Source organism: Callionymus lyra, chromosome 1 (genome assembly GCF_982586985.1).
Source record: "Callionymus lyra chromosome 1, fCalLyr1.hap1.1, whole genome shotgun sequence".
Lineage (NCBI taxonomy): Eukaryota > Metazoa > Chordata > Actinopteri > Syngnathiformes > Callionymidae > Callionymus > Callionymus lyra.
This window is the reverse complement of record NC_141818.1, coordinates 16,017,996-16,041,362: the sequence shown is the minus strand read 5'-3', so window position 1 is coordinate 16,041,362 and position 23,367 is coordinate 16,017,996. Positions and strand designations below refer to the sequence as shown.

At 37.5% G+C, this 23,367-nt stretch overlaps 1 protein-coding gene across 1 annotated transcript; it reads right to left on the bottom strand.

Annotated features, from left to right (window-relative positions):
* Positions 1-347: 347 nt before the first annotated feature.
* On the bottom strand, positions 348-23,345 carry antxr1a (ANTXR cell adhesion molecule 1a). The gene is made up of 18 exons (XM_087794767.1): positions 23,034-23,345; positions 19,149-19,220; positions 19,007-19,078; positions 18,628-18,709; positions 18,527-18,560; positions 17,408-17,487; positions 16,965-17,033; positions 15,632-15,712; positions 14,559-14,619; positions 14,367-14,465; positions 10,681-10,750; positions 10,515-10,593; positions 9,856-9,951; positions 7,933-7,974; positions 6,370-6,465; positions 4,523-4,690; positions 3,771-3,851; positions 348-1,311 (listed from the first exon to the last, which is right to left on the bottom strand). The coding sequence occupies exons 1-18, from the start codon at positions 23,216-23,218 to the stop codon at positions 901-903; spliced, it is 1,878 nt and encodes a 625-aa protein (XP_087650893.1). The 5' UTR covers positions 23,219-23,345; the 3' UTR covers positions 348-900.
* Positions 23,346-23,367: the final 22 nt, after the last annotated feature.

Genomic DNA, 23,367 nt, shown 5'->3' with positions numbered 1-23,367 from the left:
ATACATATATATTTGAAGGGACATGCAGGCTTTTGAGGTGAAATAATATGAAAATAAATGAAATATGATTAAACAAAGATACACAAAACCTTAACATCCTTTTTTTGTAATAATTAGTTTCTTTCAGGTGTAATATGATCACATTTAGTTAAAATGTTTGGCTCCTTAATGGAACCACCTGTGACCTGATCAAGTCAGTGAAAAGACATTCAGTATATTTTCTGGTATAACTATCTAAGCACATGTGTGTTTGAGACTTCATCAAGAACAGACAACACCCTTGTTTTCCATTTATATTTTTTTTACAAAACATGTTAAATGTTTGCTGGTGGGCGAACAAGGCAATGTGCAAAATGTTTCCCTGATTCTGTCATTTCTGATTTACATTTTTTTTTTTTTTTGGCCAAAGCAGTTATTGCAGAAACAAAGTTTTGTTCTTGTGCGCTAAAGCAAAGCAGCGACTCACATCATGGTGGTTTAAAACAGTGGAAAAGCTTTGTAGGCAACGTTGATGCTGCTAAATTGCTAATCATTTTAAAAACACTAAAACACAACAAAAGGAACATTGATGCCAAAATGGATATATTTCTGGGTAAATACTTGTGTGCATGCACTCTTTTTCCAAATCCCTTATCGTAGCCATTACATCTTTTTAAACATTTGGCAGACATCATACGTCCGGGTTCGTCAAAAGTTTCTGAGCCGGTTGTTGGTTTTTGGAAGAAATATGAGAGTAGTCGAGCATCTGAAAAAATTGCACCTTCACACTATTTGAGTATGAATGTCCCAGTAGACAAATGTTCGCTGGAGTCAGCTGAGATTTAAGAAGCCGATACTCTACTTCTGACGTCGCACTGATTGTCGCTGGTTTTACTTAAGTCTTCATTTGCCAGCAGAATTCTACAGGTCCGGGCGTGGTGGAGGGCGGTCGGGTGGGGGGGCACGTCCAGGTGGGGGTCCCTGTGGGGGTGGAGGTAGAGGTCCGGTGGGGGATGCAGGCGGCGGAGACGGCGGGACGGGTGGTGTAAACAGAGCGGTCGGAGGAAGAGCTCGGTTTGGCGGTGGAGTGTAAGGAGGAGGCGTGATGGGAGGGGACGGGGGTAAGGAGGAGAGGGGAGGCGTGGATGGCAACAGGGGAAGGGTGGATGAGAAGGACTGAGGGGATGGAGAGCTGGTGGGAGTGGGTGGTAGCGTTCCCTGTGGTGGAGGTGGAGTTTTGCTGGAGTCCATGTAAAGAGAAGAAGCCTGGCGGGTGTAGTTCTGGTAGCGAGGAGGCGGAGACTTGATGCGTGTGAAGTTGATGCATCTACCCTGAAATAAAAGAGTGGTGCAGATGTTAACTCAAGGGAACCGTTTGAACGTTATTTCTCTTCCGTAATCAAGAACGACACTTTTTAAAAGGATTTTTCCAAGCCTTAAACATTTTCATGCTCAACCTATTTAGTGGTTTGTTTATGTTTGGAATGGATTTTAGGTTTAAAGTTCAACTAATGTGTTGATTTAAGTGTGTCTTAAATTGATCTTGGACTCTATTGTACTCAAGTATGTTTCCGTTTGTACTAAACTCTCTTGATTTAAATGTTAAATTAGAAAATGTGTTTAAGCCCCGCCCTCTGAAAACATTTAATTTTCCTGGAGATTAAATCTTGTTTACCATAACCACACCCACTCTGCCGTGATTGGTCAAACATCAAGGTTAATTTATTACATCATAATGGACTTCCCTTTCGTGACCTCTCTTTCGCCAAGATTTTGTTTTTCTTCAGTATTTTTTTAATCGTGGGGAAAAAAATATTAGGGAGTTTTTGCAAAGAAAACATTTTTCCTACGTTTCTTGAGCTGTGCTAGACAGCTGGTCTGGTGGTTAACTAAAATGTTTTAGAACTTCAATGTCTGTCATAAAACTTGTTCTTTATGTACAGGCATAAAAATGTTTAAAAAGTTGATTATTCCAGGATAAGTGAAAACAAATATCTATGAATCATGAAACGGTTTAACACGCAGTAAATGTTCTTCCTGTTAATGTTAAATGTAAAATGTTCTGGAAAAGTGATGGATCTTGACTCATGATCTTCTTTCTGTGTGTAATTCGCTGATCAAACAAGAGATTGAAATAACCGAAAACAGCAGAAACGTTTCTTCCCACAATAACCCCCCTTTGATTTCTTTTAAGCAGCTCCGACATGTCCAGTTTTTTTAACTCAACAACACAAAACAAATGGTGGACTTGTTTTTAAGAAGGAAGCCACTTTGTTAGCTTTTCATGTTTTTAATTCGTAAATGGGAAATATGTCAGCAAAGCTGACTTTAATTTGTGATGCGCTTTATTTCCCATGCTTAGGAAAATCAGAGAGAAAAAAGCTGATGGAGCATATGTGGCATTTTATTCTGGGATATTTTATTTATATGTAAGTTGCTGAATAAGTAGTTTAAATAAATAATGTATATTTGTTGATTGTCCTCGCCATCTTTGGATGACAGTAGTAAACCTGATTTTATGTATAGTTAATAAAAAACAGACTGTTTTAACTCAATTATTATTTTTAAGATGAAGTTCATTCACAGGAAATTACATTGAAGCAGTTGCTTCACTTTTGTATCTCCAGTGATGACTCTCCAAATGTCCTAAAGGTATTTCCTAAAATCCCAAGTATTCAAAGACCGTTGTGTGCTTTTTAGTTCATGAGCTGAAGGGAATAATAAACAATGCACGCAACTAATATCCGGTTCAACTTTATCACCATAATCCTACAGTACTCACTTGCTGCTCTTCTTTATTATTTCCAATAAACAAAATTGGGTGATTATGAGTGTAAAGGCTTAAAGGATAAAACCAGTAAAAACCTGTTTGTCCCAGTAGGATTATTGGGCTCCTCAATTTCTACTGCTGAGCTCACTTTAGGGGAAGTAATGGAAACAAGAAAGAGAAAGCAGAACTACTTGTTAACTGCTGGTCCTTAATAATACCACAGTCAAAGTTGATTTACTTAAAGAGCTAGTGAGGCTGTTAAAAAAGTTAAGGGAATGATTTTAATGGGAAAACAGCAAAACAATGTTGTTGTTATTGTTACTAGGACTAATTTCAGGAAAATAAACGCCTCCATTAAAGGTTTCAGGCTAACTATTTCATGCAAAGCAAAATAATACGAAGCAAAGCAGCCGACAAAATGAGATTCCCATAGATATCTACAGCACACTAGTGAGAAAGTAAAGTTGTTACAGGGGTTGTTTAGGAATACTTTAGCTATTACCATATGCGCAATCAAGCTTGGTAGAGATAAAAAACAAAGATTGGTTTTAAAAACATTGTGGATCACGAAGGTGTATTAAAAGTTACTTGTAAGACAGAGAAGCATTGATGCCCCTGTGCAACCCTCTGGTGCGATTTATGTATAAAAATGGACACTTTCATTGATATCGAAAAATATGGTACATCATCATTTGTATCTACCAACATTGTGTTCCCTTTCTTTTCTTCTTCGGTGCAGCTAAACTCTTTACATTCATGTGATTTTAATGACTTCAGCAGACCTTTTGCATAGCAGTGAAATGCAGCCAGACAGATTTCTTCCAAACTCACCACAGGTTTTCCCATGACCCTACGTTTGCGCCTCCCCCCCCCCCATTGTCGACAGCTGCTCTACTTTCTCCACATTTTTGGCAAACATTAAGCACCGCAAAGGTTGCCAAAGTTACTGCCTTACATCAGACACCGACATATTTGCTGATCATTGAGTTTTTCTGTTTAACGTTTAGTCTTTTGCTCTTACCTTGTCACCGGGGTAAGGTCTCATCACAGACACGCGGTTGTAGCCTCTTTTTAAAAGCACCCAGAGTGCATCCAGTTTACTCTGCAGAAACAGCATGACATCATTAATGTTGTTCGTAATATTACTTTTTCAATCATGTTTTCTATTCCACTCAATCTTTTAAGGCTGGCTCAAGATCCACACAAACTTCAGATTAATTCCACTCGTGCAACAAGATAATCAGTATTGTATCAAAACTCAAACCCCAAATGGTTTCTCCATAGAATCAGTAAATTCAACCAGAAGAAGGACTACAAAGCAGATGTTTCTTCTCACAAAACTGCTGGCTGAGCAGCCTCCCTCCCTAGAGGTCATTCCGACTAGAGTCTGTTTTCTATTAGCAGTCCCACTGCTGACTGTGAAAGCTTTAACCCAGATCTAGTCCTGGAGAAATATTTGCAGACCGATGCTGACCACAACATTAATGAAAATCCTTATGTTATCATTGTATTTTTGCACTTGTATATCCTGCAACAGCTGTGATGTCTAACAGATGTTTGACTCGCATGCAGAGGATCACAGGATCTTAAATTGACGGAGCCGTAAGCTGATAATAAAAAAAAAAAAGCGGAACTAATTTCCCACTGATCCTGCTGCACTAATTTCACAATGAGTCGCTGAAATTGTATCCTCTTTTGTTTCCGTCTCATTTAAATGCGAGATCTAAGGCCACTTATGTACGCCACCATTTTATAGATTATGCAATCTCCTACCTGGATGGGCGAGTACCACTTCTTTGGCCCCTGCACTCTGTACATGCCATTGTTGAGTACCCTCGTGGGAGGATCCATATACTCCTGCTCTGGCATCTTAACTTTGGCGTTCTTGGCCTTCTCCAGTTTGGCTCCTTCTTCAGTGGAGCCTTTCTCCCCCCACCGAACCTGGAGATCAGGGAGTTCATCAGTTGTTAGCGCACAGTGCGTGTGTGCTGTAAACACAAAACAGTTGCACACTGAATGAAACTGATGGTAATCAAAACTATGTCAATCTTAATCTGTTTCTATAAGATCTATAAAAGTCTTGTGCTCCAAGGTTTTTATTTATTTCATTTTTAATTCAGCTTTTCTGACTTATCCTTATGATTTTTTTAAAACACAAACGTTTATGTGTGATTCCACTAAGCACTGGAATGCGATGGAACTCGCCTGGCTCCATGCACAATGTGTCATGCGCACACAATTTAACCACTGAATTATACTGACAGAAAGCGTTCATTCTTCAAGCTCCGTTTTGGGTTCTGTTTCAGAAGAACCAGTAAAACCTATGAGATACCCATAACTGATGAGGTTTTACTTTTTTCATTGTGCATTGAGGCAACTGGCTCTTTAATTATTGAATTGAAATACCGCTTACTGTGGTATGGCAATGTCAGCCCAGGGCCAAGAGAACCTAAGGCGATACCATCAACCGCAGAGAAGAGCAAGATCACATAAACAAACCACCTAGTCTAAGTATAGATTTAATTTTTTCTCATCTCAATAAATTGCCAAAATATTGTCTCTACTGATTTCTTTGTACATTTTTAGAATCGCAGTTTTTCAAATGGCCACCTTTAAACCCACCACATGTGTTTTACAGAAAAGGATTAAAAAGGCAACTTATGATGTGAAAACTATTGAAAACTATGACATAAAGTTATCACTTTAGAAAGTTCCAACCCGTCTGAAATCTCGGCGAACGAGAGGGTCCAAGAGCATAGTCCGTTATGATGTAATAATGGTCTTCAATCTTTCTTCAGCCAGCTGTATTCACCCCCACTTTGTTTATACAACAAGACACTGCATGACAAACCTTGATGTTTGACCAATCACAGCATAGTGGGCTTAGTTATGGTAAACAAGATTTAATCTCCAGACAAATGTAGCATTTTCAGGGGCGGGCCTTAGGCCTATTTTCTAATGTAAATATTTAAATTTAAAAAAAGAGTTTTGTAGATACACAAAAGAGGTCCAAGGTCAATTTAACACACACTTAAATCAAAACATTAGTTGCCCCTTAAATTGTTGCACTGTCCACAAGAATCGGCACACATTTAGCTTTTTAGAAAGAATCCTTTTCTCTTCAATAAATCTTTGCATATTCATATTTCTTCGTGAGTTCGTGCAACAATATGTGAAACTGTCTAAAATTCCTAAAACAGACCCACAGACACCCAATAATTTAAGGCAACTTGTTTATTTAATAATAGCAATAATGTAAATAATAGTTAGCAATTATATTTTATAGTAACCATGAAATTTCAGGTCAACTTTGTATCAAACTTCGAGCTGTTTATAGGTTTATAGGTATTTTGTTGGATGGTAAATGGAGAGTTGAAGGTCCAATAATGATTTTGTACAGTGGATGAAAGGGTCATATGCACAAATGACTTTGTTCGGAGTAAATTACCCAGCAAAGCAAAAGAAAAGTGGCCGCTGTGATGTTTGGGTCCATTTGCAACACATTACATTTGTGGTCAGATCATTAAAGGGTGGAACAAGCTTGTTGGTCATACCTTGCAGCCATATAAGTAAACTCTCTTTGGAAGGAATGTCACCAAGACAGAAGCAAATGATCCTACCTCCATTCTTTTAATCCCACCAACTCCTCTTCCTCCGTAGTAGGAGGCATCTACTGTGGGCCATTTCTTCTTGGGCGTGTCACAGTCGTCATCATCCTAAAACCAGGTGACAGGAGACAGAATTTACTGTATGAGCTTCAAAGAAACTGGTTGACCACCTAAATTATTCACATTTTATTATGTATCCAACATAAAAGAGCAGCATCTGCAAGTCATGTGAACTTGAGGAATCATCTGCACCATTTTAAACAATTTTCAGCACAAACACCAGGGAGGGGCCCACTTTCAACAGCCCCTTCACACGACACTGGCATGGTTTCTGAGGGTCCCCTTCATCTGTCTGCCTTTACCACGCCAGCTCCCCACTGCTTTTTTCTTCTGATTTTTTGAAGATTTAAAGCGACGCATTTTTATGATGGCTTAAGTCTTAAATTCTTTGGGTCTGAATAATGATCTTTTCATTTAGTATGAGTAACAATAATGAATACTTATTTTTTGTTGTTGTTCAACTCATTGACTCTAAGGAATAAATGCTTTTCAAACATATTTTAGTCTTGTTTTCAAGAACAATTGCGGCATTTGGTCTTCCATAGCAATGGCTTGGAATGTCTATTCTATGTCTATGTATTGCAGCTAGCAGAGTTATATCACTGAGTCTACACATAGTTTTAAAGGAGGGTCAAAAGACACATGATTTTTAAGAAGGGCGTTTACAGAGAAAATTCGAAGAGCTGTTCTAAAAAATTTAATAATCTAAATATTATCAGAAAAAGTCAATTAATCTGAATTTGATCTCTTTATTTTCATCTTATTCTCCATTTCATCCCAACATGATACTTGATTTGTACTCGACTGACGGTAATGTGTGATGCTGTTCACTCTAGCTAGTTAATTTACAGAACTTTTGATTGTCGAACTATAGCGTTCTCACTCTCTTGGTCTACGTGGTTAGATCTGGATTTCAAAGATACAATTACAATCAGATAATTTCCTTAAACCACCGGTTCTTTGGAAGTAATATTGAAATCTAAATCTGTGGCGATCATTCTGGAACCAGGTAAAATAAATTCCTGCAATTTGGCTTTTCACAAACCTTTTGCAATATACTCTTAGAGTCAGATCGTAGGATAACAAGATTGACTTAAAATAGGAAATAAATATATGAATAATTAGTTATTATGATGTATATAAAATAAAAGGAGTGTCTCTTCTTAATAATAGCATCTTTCAAATAGTGTACCTCCTTAAATTGCCTTTTGCTTTTTACCAATGCTCTACTTTTTACATTTTCTCCAGACAAATGAAATTATCCTTATAATTCTTTAATAGTTTTCCCCCCATGAACCATGGACTTGTTTCATAAATTAAAATATCATATAAAATGTGTTGTTTTTCCTCCCCTGATTCTCTTAATGTGGTTGCAAGGATCCAAGGCTTATCCCAGCTACCTAGAGTGAGACCCATCAGACTCACTGGGCAGTTTAATGCATCTCATGACATGTATAGAAAAACAACTACTCAGATACACACTAAAACCTACAGAGACAATGCAACCTTGCTTACCGAACTCTCCTCTTCAACTGGTGGTGGTGGTTCGTGGATTACCTGTGTTATCAGAAACAACATGTTAGTAGTGAGGAGGGTATAATTTGACAAAAATACCACTGCTTACTGTACATAGTGTTGTCAGTGAACATATCAACAATGACACAACATGTGGACGAGAAATCTTTTTTCCTCTAACTCTCCTCTTTTCATCCAAACCATAAACTGACCCAGAAATCTGCCAACCAGATTTTCCTGAATATTTTTTCGAAGATGGAAAATGTAACTGTTCCATAAATACTTTCATTTTCCATACTCAAGATTTACACATTTTCGACCTCAAACAGTCAGAATTATTTTTGTGATAGGGCCAGCTATTTTGCTACTTTTTTATCCACCATTCAGGACACGTGTACCTGACAGATGAGCCAGGGTTATAACCAAAGTAAATAAATACTGCACTTGGCAAATTAGGCCATTTAGATTCTTATTTCTTATTTTTCCTTCTATCTGTATATGACTGCTGGAAACAACACTCTTCCCCATGGTAACGCTGCACTGCTTTTCCTAAACAGAGCCACACACATTTTAACCGAGATGAACTGGACATGAACAGAAGAAGTTGAGCGAGAGCAGCCACGTTTTTAAAACTGACTCCGCTTTCTGGCTGTTTTAAACTTCCCTGTTTCCAGTGATGGAACATTGGAATCAATTTTACAAAAGAAAACGTCTTTATCGCTGAAAAGGAGAACACACATCTTCAAAGTATCAGCCGAGTTTGCGGAATATTAGACCTTTGCCTTCATACTTTTCGCAACAATTTTTATTCAATTTAACCACGGACACCTTCTCTGTTCCAGAGTGAAGTCGAAACGTACTCAGTTTTTATTCAGTCATGTTAAATGTGGAGTTCTTCTGGCAAGATAAGGTGGTGACAAAGTTCACCTGAGCTGACCTTTAGAAAAAATAAATCATCTTAACAGACTCATAATTACTTAAACACACTTTTATTACCGGGCTTTGACCTTTCTTAACTGTGTTCAGCTGGAAGGTTACAGGTCACGCACCCCTAATAACTCTTAACAGCCTGAGCTCTTGAAGACGTGCAGCATCTTCTTCAAGAGTGACGTGGTAGTCTGACGGAATAACCTCATCAAATTCTTAAATATATATTACATACATATTTACAACATTTTAAGGGGCCATATTATAACCAAAGAACCCCAGATTTGCTGGCAAGTTAAACTTATCTAATCTTGGCACCTTGGAAAATGTATTTACATCTAACTTCTATATGATAAAAGAAATAAACATTTACATTCAAAATAATAAAAAATGAATATATATTATCTTGTGAATATTTCTTGTTTATTTCTTTGCTGGATGTGCAGATGTCGGCGCAAAAGCACTCAAATTCTCAGTATGAAACCAAAACATTCCAATATATATGAATATACTGTAGATTTACTGTAAGAGAAGTCCTGCAGTGCATGCTGGGATGCTTAAACACAAGCGCACATTAACCTACACATTTCACCATCATTTTATTTGTTGAAATTAAGTGTGCTCTCAATTTGTAGATGCATAACAACAAAGCGTTTTTTTCAAATGGCTTACACTATTTTGTAAGGTATGGAGTGATTAAAAAAACAACACAGAAACCTTTTCTGTCGAAATTCTCCTATCGAAAAGAGGTTAAACATCTAATTTTTAAACGTTTCAAGCATTCTACTAATACAGTATAAAAAACATTACACAACACCAATATCTGCCAAAATGTGTGACAAAAACCTACAGAGCATTTAGGGTTTCAGGTATTAAGACTAAAAGAAAAAAACCTTAAAATACGCATAACGACCTTAATAACTTATTTATTCACTTGCAAATTTAAATCATATATAAGTTAAAGGTTTTTGAGAGCTAATGACTCAAATCACTTACCACTGTGCAGCAAAGAGGCCAGAACCACCAAAGTAGGGCCAGAACCAGCAGAAGCATCAGAATAAGCAGAGCGATGGCCAGGATGGTTCCGTCAGACTGTGACACAGACAGATGTGTAAACACACACTCGAAATATAGTTCTGTATCCATGCAGTGTAGATTTCCTTGTGCCAAAAGGGTAAGGGGGGTTGGGTGCTTCTCCCTTTGGATCTCAATATTTCAATCTTTAATAGTCTGTATAATCTTGGTTATTCCCTTGTCCTTTCCAAATATTAATAAATATTAATCAAACATTTATTAGTAAATCCTACTTTTTTTAACCACAATGAACCCTATTGACAGTGCATTGGTACAGAGGCCACTATCCGCTCATAGATCAGACCTGATCCTCCCAAATTGGAAAGACATGGAAACCTCCAGAGGGAGATAACCAAGTCAATCTGTTTTTACAATGAGTAACAGGATTTTCTGCGAGTAATCCACATTTGACTTGTCCTATCTCTGAGAACTTGTGGTGAGCTTGAAGTGCGAAACTTGTTTAAGTTTGTCTGTTACGCAGGGCACTGGTCAATCGTACCAGATTGTAATCCTGTAGTCAAACACATTTGAATCTAGTAATACCACTTGTGACAATGTTTTAAGAAAAACAAAGTACTCACGCAGCTGACAGTTGTGATGGTGACCGAACTGGATATGAAACTTAGCCCTTCGTTCATGCTAACGTACAGATTTGCTGCCCTGTAAAAACAATGCAATCATTTAAGTCACACTGAAGAATGTGTGTCAAAATGAGCGTCTTCTCCAAAAGTCTTTTTGAGGACTTACATTCCTTCATCTTGGAGCACTGGTGCTGGGCATAGTAGATAAGTGTCTTCTACGACCAGGGGCTTCACCACTACAAGACATGATAGAAACGATCATAACCCGATTATTGAGCAGTATTCTTTGTATTCAAAACCGTTTGAACAATGACTCGATGAGCGTGAGATAGTTTGTAACACAATAAAACTCAATGTGAAAGATGAATACAAACCAGGCTTTTGTTGTTTTGTTTTTAAAGGCCACTGCCCTTTTAGAAGTATTTTTGAGCAGAAATAAATTCCCCAGTTTTTTGTTTTATAACTGAAATGTAGGTTCCTTCTTCCTCCAGCTGGCTTTTTGGAAAGCAGCTCACACAAGCCGTTGTTTATCCTGGCAGTGGGAGAGCGTATCCAAGACTGAGGAAATTACAACATGAGCTGCATTGGTCAAGATTTCTTCTCATTGCATGTTGCTGCTAACAAAGCCACCAGATCAAATTGCAGATTCAAATCAGAGTTTCCCTCAAGGTCATCTCTGTTCACCAAAAAAACCTTGCTATTTGAGAGCATATTCTGAGCAGTCAGCAGTTTTCATTAGAGGCATCACAGATCAGCCTTCTTGAATTTAACTGCAGTGAAGTCAACTTTCAATAATATTTATGAGCAAAATTGCAGATAAATTTCAGAAATTCTTCCTTTTGTCCTTTTTCTGTATAATTTCGTGTCAGTATAGAGGTATTACCTGGCCAGCCATGTGATCATATCGCAGCTGGACATGTTTTTAACACAGCGACGGCTGATCCATAGAGGGCGCTGGGGCGCCACCCTCGAGCCGTCTAGGCTGTTTTTTTAATTTCCTCTTCTTTTTTTATTTAAATGTTATTTTTAAGTTTGAAAACAATGATGATTTTGTATGTTTTTAGAATTCTTCGTTGATGCATTCACGTTCTGTCTATAATTCTGGTTAGTGTCGTCATATCCCATCTATCTGCGGACACTTCTTTGCAGTGCCCATCAGTGGTCGCGTTTCTGTAAGTCGGACAATCGTACACCGTCGTAGAAGAAGTAACGGAGAAGCCAATCAGCTTCGTCTCTGATCATGATTTTGGGGCGCGGAAATAGCGACCATTATAGTTTGAATAAGTAACTAACTAGTTCTAGTTCGGTTGGCTCATTTAGTAGTGCACAACATTTTTTTTACTTTTTGACGCAGTTTTTTAACCGGTTTGACCTCGCTCTGGACATTTTCATTTTTTTGTAATTATTGTTTTTTCATTTGCAGTGTTTTGGTTTGTGATGAGTGTGTAGAAAGTATCTGTGATGTCCTGGTGCAGAGGACAGATTGGTAATAGTTTTCCTTTATTGTTTAACAATTTGGTTTATTCCAATTGGGCAACGAAGACTAACAAAGACGTGGGACAACTACTACCTACACAACTAACCTCGGTTAATTAGAACCATTTGTTTGAAGAATAATGGCAAAGAAGCTTCTAGTTAAACAACTCTGACCAGACAAGCCAGGAAAAAAAAATCTCCCAACAGCCTCATAAAAAAGAGGAGAAGTCATACAAGCGAAGCCTCTGCAGAGATTCCTTTGACCAAAAGACTTGGCTAGTGGGATGTGGACATATTAATCTGGTCTCCTGCTTTATATTCATCATTATGATTCACCACTAGCTGTCAAAGTACAGTATATTGTCTTTAAACCACTAGTTTCAACTGTGTGTTATTGTTATAGGCAGGGAAATGTACAGGCACAAAATCGACACCTAGAATATTTTTCAACCAGCCGCCACCCTTTAAACATCCCACTAAGAAAGCTTAAGGATGAGTCCTCAGGAGAGACTCAAAGCCACTTCCCAAAACTGGTAAATCCAACAATTTGTTTTTGCTGAGCTCTTATAAATGCTGCACCAATGTATCTGTTGCTTTCACTATTTAGAACATTGAGTTATTCCAGCTACAACTGGCACAGGAGTTAGTTACTATAATGAATTGGGCTTTTCATGGTCTAAGACTTGAAGGTTTTGCTTCATCTAGCTTTGGTTGACTCTTTAGTAATTGTCAGAATCTGGTGGCTGATCTAGTTCATGAATCACAAAGTCATCCTGTAGGTCATTGAGACTCAACACAACACAATACACGCAATACCAGCACACTTCCTTGTGTTCGCTCCAGTTTTAGAGGATCATTTTGGATTCAAGAATGTGTTGAAATGACCTCATCAGGACTCACAATGACCGGTAATAAGCCATGAATAATGGTGATTATAACAAATGATCAAGATGATAAATGATCTCCTGCTTGAGATTATCACGTTACAGTGAACAAGTAATCATCTGGCTCTAGATTTATTAACAATAATAATTGTTCGCTCTTGTGCAGTCCTACTATTGTCAGGGTGGATGTCGCTAATAAAACATTCATATGGTAACATCTGTCACCAAACTTTAAGGCAGCTCAGCACAGACCCTGCCAAAGATTCTCGAGCACTGTTTACTCATACTTTTTCCTGGATTCACAGACTTCAACATAAATTCATCTGTTCAACATATGCAGCCGCACATCCTGTGAAGAAACACATTCACCATGGTCTGATGAAGATGGATCAAAAGAACAATAGCATGACTTAAACAAATTAATTTACATCACTCCAGGCAACCTCTTCTGATTATTGTGAATCAAAATGTACTTCTGATGTAGATGAACATCAGCTGGAGGAGTGTGTTCAAACAATTCTACTGTGGAGGCGCCACAGTCGTGCAACATCAGGAGGCCATTTTAATGTAATTGTTTCCGTGCTGTCTGTTGGTCTACGGGGAGAACAGCTATCCAGGAACTGTTGTTCATCGTTATTGTGATAATTGTTTGGTTCAGGTAGATAATGATAGCAATTCCAATGAAGATATTATTGGCTTTAAATAGATGTTCTGCAGTTGGTTATTTAGACATTTAAATTCTTGCACACGTTAGCTTTAAAAAAAAAATCAATGTGATGTGGTATTTTATCTTTGTTTACAGGTCTGAAAAGACACTTATTTTATAATTGCAGAATGCAAATCAGTATCGACACAGGTTTGATCTTGAGGCCAGATGTGTCTACGCCGGAGTTGTGTGAATCATTGCTGAGGAGGAAAATTTGCTGCTTTGTAATTAGATACAGTAGCACTTGTAGTCGGATGTGGTCCAGCTTGTATATTAAACCACTAGTAAAGTCTGGTGGAAAATCGGTTAAGCTTTGAAAACCTTCATTCGTCCCACTGCCCTGTGTGCGGTACTGTTTTTTTTATTTTCCAGTGTGGCTACCGGTCTCAACGGGGCTCTAAAGTTACTGAGCAGCACCAGCGATCTCAGCGTGACGCCATGTTTGATCACAGTGAATACAAGCTGTTTTAACACTATGCTCAATTAATAGAAGTGTTGTTGAAGGCATGTCACAGTGCACACAGAGAACACACTCACACATTTTCCATGTTTTTGTTTCACGTTTTTCTTGATTGGAGTACCCAGAGTAAACCCATGCATTCACAGGGAGAACATACAAAACCGCATGAGGCCCTAGGTTGCCTCAAGCTGAAAGCGAACCAGCCAACCTTCTTGCTGTGAGGCAGTCCTGCTCACAACTATGCCACCGTGCACCGATAATTTTCTTATACGATTTTATTCGATAAACGGGAGAAATCACACGGTGTACAGAATCGTTTTACTTACTTTTAGTCAAGGTGTCATTTATCCGAAAACTACACAAGACTTTTTCCACATTGCGTGCATGGAGAAAACCATTTCCTCTGACCACCACCTGGAAAGACTCTGCAAAAGTCAATATAAAGAAAGAAAAAACACAGTTGACTTAAAATGAAGAGGCACATTTGCTGCTGATAAAAAAGCATATTTCCGTCTCACCTCCCGCACAGATACTCGAGGGTTCTGCTGCCAGAATCTCAATGCAGGATTTTTTCAGGATCTGTTTGGAATGATTCATGGTTTAAACATGATGCAAGTGCTGTCAATATTTTTAAAGTACTATTTCCTGTCCTCGTTCTCTCGAGGCTAGTTGAAGCTCCCTACAGTCTACGGACGTTTTGACAACTAACTTTGCGCTTTCCAGGAACATACGAGCTGAGGAGACGGGACTGACTCACAGCCCACTGACCCCCTAACATGAGGGTAATCAGTCCCAGATGACTGCCAGATGCAGACTTACTGATTCCACAGCGACAACAGGTCTGACACGAAAAACCATCACAAATGAATAAATACACCTGATTCAACTCAGGTCTTTAGATACCACAACTCATCTCTTTGAACGTGAGCAGGCACGAGTCATGTGGATTGAAAGCAGTTAAGTCCATGTCAGACCCAGTTTATCTTAAACATTTGGCCAAACTCCAAAGCTCAACCGGGTTCAATTCATTTCAGCTCTTATTAAGCTTAAAATTAAGACCCTAATGGAAAATTATTATTATTTAAAAGCTTTTTAAATGACGGATGAAAGCGTTTAGAATTGAAAGTTGTTTACATCCTCTTTATGACTTATTGAGCTGCTTCCTCACCTTTATATCACTTCACCTGGTATACAAACACCTGCTAATGGATGACTGACTCTGCTCAACTGCTGTCATTGTTTCAATAACTTGTTCCTGTTGATTTATGATACCCAACGACAGGGGAATGTGTCCCTTAGAGGCTACATGGAATATGGCTCTAACCAGCTCTGGACAATAACACATCCATCCTGACTAGTTCTGAGTTATCAGACCAGCTCATCCAGAAAGCAGAAGCTTGTTGTCAAGATGTCGATATTATCTCGCACTTCAACCTTCCCATATCTTAACAGCAACTTCCAGTAGCCACCCAGCAGTGTTTCAAGAAATGCCCACCTAACTTCGAATGGTACCTAAACATTATCTGTCTACTTCGGGCATTATTCAATGAACACAGTTTATATTGAAATGTAGAACTTGTAAATAACTTACAGAATCAATGACACCTTGTAAAGCTTCAAATCCATCATTAACCGGAAAGACGTGATCTTTGCTGTCTGCGATCTTTGCTAGCTGTAGTGAGACAAAATAAAGCATTAGTGGGGTCTTAATGAATACATTTTTAAGAGTCAATATAAGGGGAATAGATAACCTTTTTTCTGCTATGCTTAATTCTTTTCACGGACCAAACCTCTCTTATCCTAAGCTTAAATAAACATTCTCTTACAAAGATAAACCTTGGCTGTAGGAAATGTTTTTATCAATTCAAGTTCATTGCGTAGCCACCTGAATAAAGGCTAAAAATAAGTTAATAGGCTGCAGGTGGTGATTATGAAGGTGAAAAGGTGATAAGAAATATTTGGTTTGCACACTTGAGTTATGGCTGTAGTGATAAATGATCCATGAGCCACTGTCACTACATGACTCTTTTTAAACACACAACATTAAAATAATATATGTGAATGACTGGTCTTGCTTTTGCCATCGGATATGGTCTACTTTTGTGTTTTGTCTTAAGTACTATAGAACTTTAACAAGGTATTGTTTCAAAATTCCCAGTGCAAATGGGATATATTCCTTGTTGAATGAACAATGATAATATTGAGTAATGCCAGTATAATCCCAACACAATTCCGGACCAGAGGAGAGAAATCCTTCTTTGGAACGATCTTCCTTTCTTCGTTTGATGGATCTACTGACTCCTTCAAGAAACATCTTAAGACACTTGAGACTCCTGTGTTTGTCTCAGTGGTGTCTTGACCTTTTAAGCATATATGTTTATAAAGTATTGTTTTAATTATTTAAGCGCTTTGTGACCCTGGTCTAGAAAAGCGCTCTACAAATATTACTTACCTACTTACTCACTTACATTATTGCCACTTAACTCTTACACTGATGGAGTAGAAGCATTAGTACTTGACTCTTTTGTGTTATCTGCAGCTGTTGTACTAACACACATTTATGCACATGGTCGATTAATTTGACTTTGACCAGCTTAATTTTAATAGCTTAATTCCTATCAGCTCAATCATTTGAGTGAGACATGTATCTAATGTCTGTTTGTCTGCCTTCCATTGGATTTTAATAACACATCCAGGTTCACATAATTTATGTCTTTTTTGTTTTCACTTTTATATGTTTCATCTGTGCTTAAGCAGATTTTTGAAGTGGGCTTTGATGTCTTTACCACAGTCGCAACTTGACTCCAAATGGTCCGAATGTGTGATTGTGTGTGTTAGAACAAATGTTTTGCTCATCAAATGCCTACTTTTCGTTCATCTCAATACATTTTGTGAGGTGTTACTGATATATAACAAGCTTGCACCTGAGTCTCATTGAAGTCTTTCACCCCCACACAGTAAACAGACGCTCCAAGAGTTCGCGAGCGGTTTGCCTGCGAAAAGATTCAAAACAACAACAACAGGAAGACCATCAGCACCTGGATTTAATTACACCTCGGAATTAGACCACATTAGACCAAAACATTGGCTCAAACACTTGTTTTTGCCTGGACTTTAGAAGCAACACTGTGTTCCTGCTTTCAAATAACTCTCAGCCACATCATAGAGAACTTGTTTATATATTGAATAACAAAAAACATAATTTAGACAACGCTCACTTCAGACCACTTTTGCCACTGTTAAAGCAATTAAAGCATTTTCAAATCTTGAAAACAACAAAAGGAGTTACGTTCAAACGATCAATAGAAGATAAACATTCAAAGCGCGTCGACACCTGGTGTCACTTTCAGTGAGCCATTACTCTCACCTCTCTCTCGGCGTAGTAGAAAAGGTCCTCGTGCAGTTCTCCGTCTGTCAGAGCGATGATCACGCTGGCCGTACGATAACCTGAGGGCAGGAAACAGTCGCTCACTTCTGCCACCTTCTCTTATCTTTTCATGCATCTCATGCAACGAAGAAGAAATGGATCCCCTTCAGAATCTAATTGATGTCAATTATGTTCACCTCCAGGCGTGACATCTGAGGTAAACACAGTCTGAGCTGTCACAAAGTTGACTCCAGGTCAAGGCCAAATCAAGCATTTCATTTTAAAGTCTGGCTTTTGGAAGGTTAACATTTGCATTAGTGCGAACTGCTAGGAAGTCAACTCAAATCTTCATTCCTCGAATACGTTATAACATTAAAGAAGTAGATACAAGAAGAGGAATCAATTGTTTTTCTTGAGTCATAAAGTTAAAAAAAAAAGGAAACAACAAAGGAATATGTTCAGATGATTTGCAACAATTAGAGTTTATGCTTCCTATCAGGTAATTTACTGCAAAATGTATACACAGGAGTTTTGTGGAGGTGTTTTTTTTAAATGTTTGGGATATTAAGAATGTGTTTGCACTATAATCTGCAGCGATTCAACATTATTGTGATTTACTTACTAAAAAAAGGACGAGAATTGTCAAACTGAGATCATGAAATTGAACCTTCTAAATATATTTTAACAATGAGATTAAACAAACATTCACTCCTAGTTATTTATCCCTCATTGATCAGTGCAATGTCTCTGTGTTTTAGCTGCTGTCCAAGTACATAATACGGTTCCTGAAGTAAAACCAAAACTTTAATTTCATTTTGAATCAGAAAAGGAGACCCATAGCTTTTTTGAACAAAAAAATCAATTTGCGACTTGATTTATTTCTCAATAAACATTCTTGACACACAAAGTCATCTGGCTACCTCTCAGTGAACTCATCCCTGTCACAAATTGCTTTTCAAAGTCCGAACAGACAGGATTTTCATTGAAGGGTTAACATGGCGTTTGATGTTTAGTAGTCAAACATTATAGAAAAAATGTAATGTGTTCCATATATCAGTGTATTGCAGGCGTGATGTAGATGCAGGTTAATGAATATTGACAAAGTGTTTTTGTACACACCTTCTGTGTTTCCATAAAAAATCTGCTCACTGGCCTGTTGAAAAGAACACCTTGGTGTTAAAGACTGGAAGCATTATCATATGTTCACTGCATCCTCTCACCCTCTGTATGCCCTCATGCATGAACGTGTCACCTCCGGGTAGAACCCCCTGGAGTTCCTCCAGACCTTTACGGATGCGTTCCCTGTGAAAAAGGAAAAATAAAAGTTGAGCTCTAGAATGAAGGAGCGCTTCATTCAACTAAAAAGCAGTTAAACTGTGAAAGTGATTTAAGTAACAGCTGCAACGCTCTGGGAAATATTGTGGTCGAATCTTCCCACAGCAAAGATCTCATAATAAAGCAGTGATTAGATACCATTGAAGAACTGTGACCAACTGGAATGAGAACCATTATAAACTATGAATTCTGCTTTCCCTCTTTCATCAGTATGGTTGGTAACTAATGGATTAGTGGTGCTTAAAAAAAAAGACATAAACCCACCTGTCCTCTGTCAGACTCATTAAAATAGTTCCCTGAGTGGAGAACACGATGAAGGACATGCGCAACTGTGGGCTAGAAATACAGAGGTTAAGAGGTTACATCAGGATTTTTCTTGATCTAAACTTTCTTTATATTGTCTTACCTTATGAATTTATGTGCAAGATGCTCGACAAAGTGGTAGATTTCAGTCCAATGGTGCTGCACACTTCCAGATCTATTGGACAGTAGACACGGGAATTAAAAGGCAGCTTTAACATTTAAATAAGATGGGTAGTTGAATAAGACCATTATTCTTGATGGTCATGATTCTACAGTACCATTGTGACATAAAGAGTTGAGCCAGAGAACGGAGCTGTGGCTGTGAACCCTGGGTCAGGGCTGAAGCATATGATAGAATTTGATAGCTTTATAGGAAGAATGCTGTAGATTATTTTAGACATAAAATGAGATAAGATTAGGGATTTGAGCTGTTTCTCAGAGAGAGGGAGGTTTATCATCCTTAAAGGGTCATTTAAGATGACTTTGAGATCATATAAAAGAGTCTTCTTGCTGCCATTCTCTGACAGTTCCAGCCATTAATGAAAACCTGAGTTTTCCCCTGGAGAATGTCTTTTGGCCGATGCAATAAACTACAGATTTGTATTTAAAATGTCTCTTTAAAAACCCATACCCAAATGTTATAGCAATAACAAGTCCAATTTCTAATTCAGAATTTGAAGGACAATAGCAACAAACTCCTTAATGTAAAATTAATTTTGGTGGTGGAGCTTAGCTGTTGAATAATATTGTGAAAACACACTATATACTTTTTTATGTGGTTGGTATTAAGGTTAAAATTAGTTTTCAAGATGATGTCAGTTTCTGATATTTTATTTTATATTCTGTTCCTATTTTGCATTGCATTGGATAAAATAACATGTAGTTCACAACGATAAAATAACGAATATAGACGTCTTTATTAAGTGTTTCCATTTTTTCATTTTTAAGAAAAATACTTTAGTGGTTGTACTCTTTCTCATTAATGAGATACTACATGTTAACAACATAAAATAAATTTGAGAATTTTGCAGTTTCTACAATTGTTACGTTCAACCCAAAAGAAGTTAATTTAACTTTAGGGGCAACCAATGTGAAAACAAAGCTTTCCTGACTCACATGTTTCAAATGTTATAGTCTTCCTCTCCAAGATACAGTAAGTCCATCATCATGACCATGTTTTGAACTTATTACTTTATAAAGTTCTCCCCCGTCTTATATCTCAGCGAACAAGATGTCCCAAGAGCGGAGTCCAGCCAGATGTAATTACACCCCGCTTTGTTAATACAACAAGTCTCTTGGAGATGGAGACTTCCAGGATGCATGCCATGTGATAATTAACCTTGATGTTTGACTAATCACCGCAGAGTGGGTGTGGTTATGGTAAACAAGATTTCATCTCCAGAAAGAGTTTTCAGTGGGCAGGGCGTGTCTTTACAAACAGACACATACTTACGAGTACAATAGAAGTCCAAGATTAATTTAACAGACACATCTATCAACACATTTGTTGCCCTTTACTTTACTCTAAGAGATCTTTTCAACTTTTGCCAGCTTTTCATATTTGGCTTTTTTGTACTTGTTTGCTTCATTTTTCTTTCTAAACAGGCCCTATTGTCAATATCAAGAAAAGCTTTTTTAACTTTTCAAATTCAATTCATTTCAATATCACGCTTACTTTTGAAAATTACCTTAGTAGGTATTCACCCCATTAGACATTCTTTTAATTTCTTCTTCTTAATTCCTTACCTTTGGCAAAGGCCATTGACAGGTTCATCTGACAAGTAATAGAAAATATGTTTTTCAGTAAATCATTTCAAATAATGACTTAATCCATAACATAAAGAATTATTAAGCTGTTATGTAAAACCCCTAAATTCTTTGTGTATTCAGTCCTTCTCATATCTTTAATTTCATTCTTATTTTTTAAGTCCTCATAGGAGTTCCCTCAAACCTCATTTTTATAGTGTAACCATGACTCCAGTTCCAGCAAAGATCGACAAGCCAAGGGACTGAAACTCAAAAACATCTGGGTCTGATGAGGAGTGGGCTGTGCCGTCATAAGGAAGAGAGATCTGACCGATACTGGGATTGATCATTTGGGACAGGTGGGCTCAAGATATAATTCAGAACACATGTGAACTGCTTATTTATGCCTTTGCATCATCAACCAGTGGGGATAACTCAGTTCATACAGTTTAATCCATAACAAGATTATTTTGTTTCCAACCTGCAGAAAAAGCAAATAAATCATTGGCTAAGTTCTTGATTTCATTTGCCTTAACCTCTCAGCAACTAGATGAGCTGTGTTTAAAATGTCAATGTTATTGAGGAGTTTAAAACAGGTAGATCATTCTGGTTAAAGAACCAGTTTGTATCCCACTTATACACGGGTTGTTTGGCCAAACAGCCTATGATGTATTTATCAGTTTAAATGACAGACGGTAGAATTCTTAATAACAATTAATAATTCGAAAAATTATTTATTTTTACACATTGACTCGGTTGTTCAGTTGAAATAAAAAATGTAAGATGAGTGATGTATAAGTAAAGCTAGCCTATTGTATGGTATTGTGTTGGTGGTTTAGAGTCAGTTCAGAGTGGTCTGGATGGATGTAAAAATAATTATATCTTAGCCAAAACTAAGCATCAAACTAAAGGCTCTGGGGAAAATATCATTTATTTTATGTGGCAGTAGATTACTGTTCACGTTGATCAGTGACATATAAAAATGCAAGTGTTTGACTACAGAACAGAGATAACCAATGTCTTCCAATAAGAGTAAAACTGATGTTGTAGGAAAGGAATTTGATGAGGGTGTTTTTTGAAGGAGGGAAAACACAGAGATAGGAATAGGATAGATTGAGCCTCAAAGAATGAAAATGCAAAATCCAAGCCTGACTTCTTTTTAAGATAGTTTTGTTAATACTCATTTTGTCGGCCCCTGATCTAGATTCTTATAACTTGGCCCCATTTGTGATCCACTGTAACACCTTGGTTAAACAGGATACAACATCCATGGTTTCCAATAAGAATTTTCAATTCCAATTTGCCTGGAGTTTCTATCTAGACTTCATTGACCCAAAATAGTGCATTTTTCCCATTGCCAAGCAGAGAGTGGGTGTTGATTATTAAATAATAAGGGATCAAACAAGCTGCATTATGAATACAAATAAAATGTCACACCTTTATTTTGTTCGATTGGCTGAAACCTCATGTTTCTGTGCTTAAAGAAGGTGTTTGAATTTTTTGATTGATAAGTTAATTGTTCATTTGAAAGTTACATAACAATGTCAAGTAGAGGGTTATAAAAAAGAATCAGACTGATTTATCCTATCATATGAAATTTGTCTGTTCTATATAACATTCATTGGGATCTGGCTCCATATAAATAAGAACTATATTCACTTCCTAGCACCTATTTTTTTATACGAAAAATACCACTGAAACAAAGCATTGTTAAATATTTCTGAGGGATTTTGGTCCATTTTTATACTTTTAAACATATGTTTAATACAATAAACCCTCAAGTTTCATACTACAAGTAGTTGCAAAGACTGATTCTGCGTTTTGTTTTGGTGGATCAAGCCATGCTTCTGTCCAGATGACAGTTTTTTTATACATACTTTTAAATAGACCAGGTCAGTAAAGAACCGACTGAAAAGATTACTATGGGGAGAATAGTATAACTACAATAATTCCCCTAAAGTGTCAAAATAAACTGCAGAGGAAATGTTTTAATAAATTATTGACATTTCCTATTGATTTGTTCCCTAATAGCCTAATAGATTGACAGACACTTTGGGTTGACCTTTTACCAAGAAAAAGAGCTACATCCCTAAAATGAAGTTTTTTTTCTCATAAAATGTGTAAATGAATTGCAGGTTATAAGTCAAGCATAAAAAGATTATACCAAGTTCACACTTCAGAGTTTTCTTGTTCAGAAATAGTGCTGTAGTCAGCAGTAATCATTGATGACAGTGACACTCACTTGTCTAAAACAAAGTAGAGATCGAAGCCTCCGAAGCATGAGGAAGACTCTGCCTCTCCCCTGACCTGGTTCGGTCCAACATTTCCAAAAGTTAGAAGAACCAGCAGAGTTGCAGCAAAGAGCACTGCAAACCAGGAGCCTCCACTCCAGCTCAAAGACATTCTCCAATATGAAGAAACACACATTCAGGTAAATGTGTCAAAGTTCCTTGTGATGCAAGAAAACAAATCCGTATTGCAAATTACTCCTTTCAAAAAGTTTTCAGCATCCAAAAAAGTGATGGTCCAGTGTTGAGGGGAGAGAGAGTGGGGAAGACGCAGTTGCTGCGGGGACC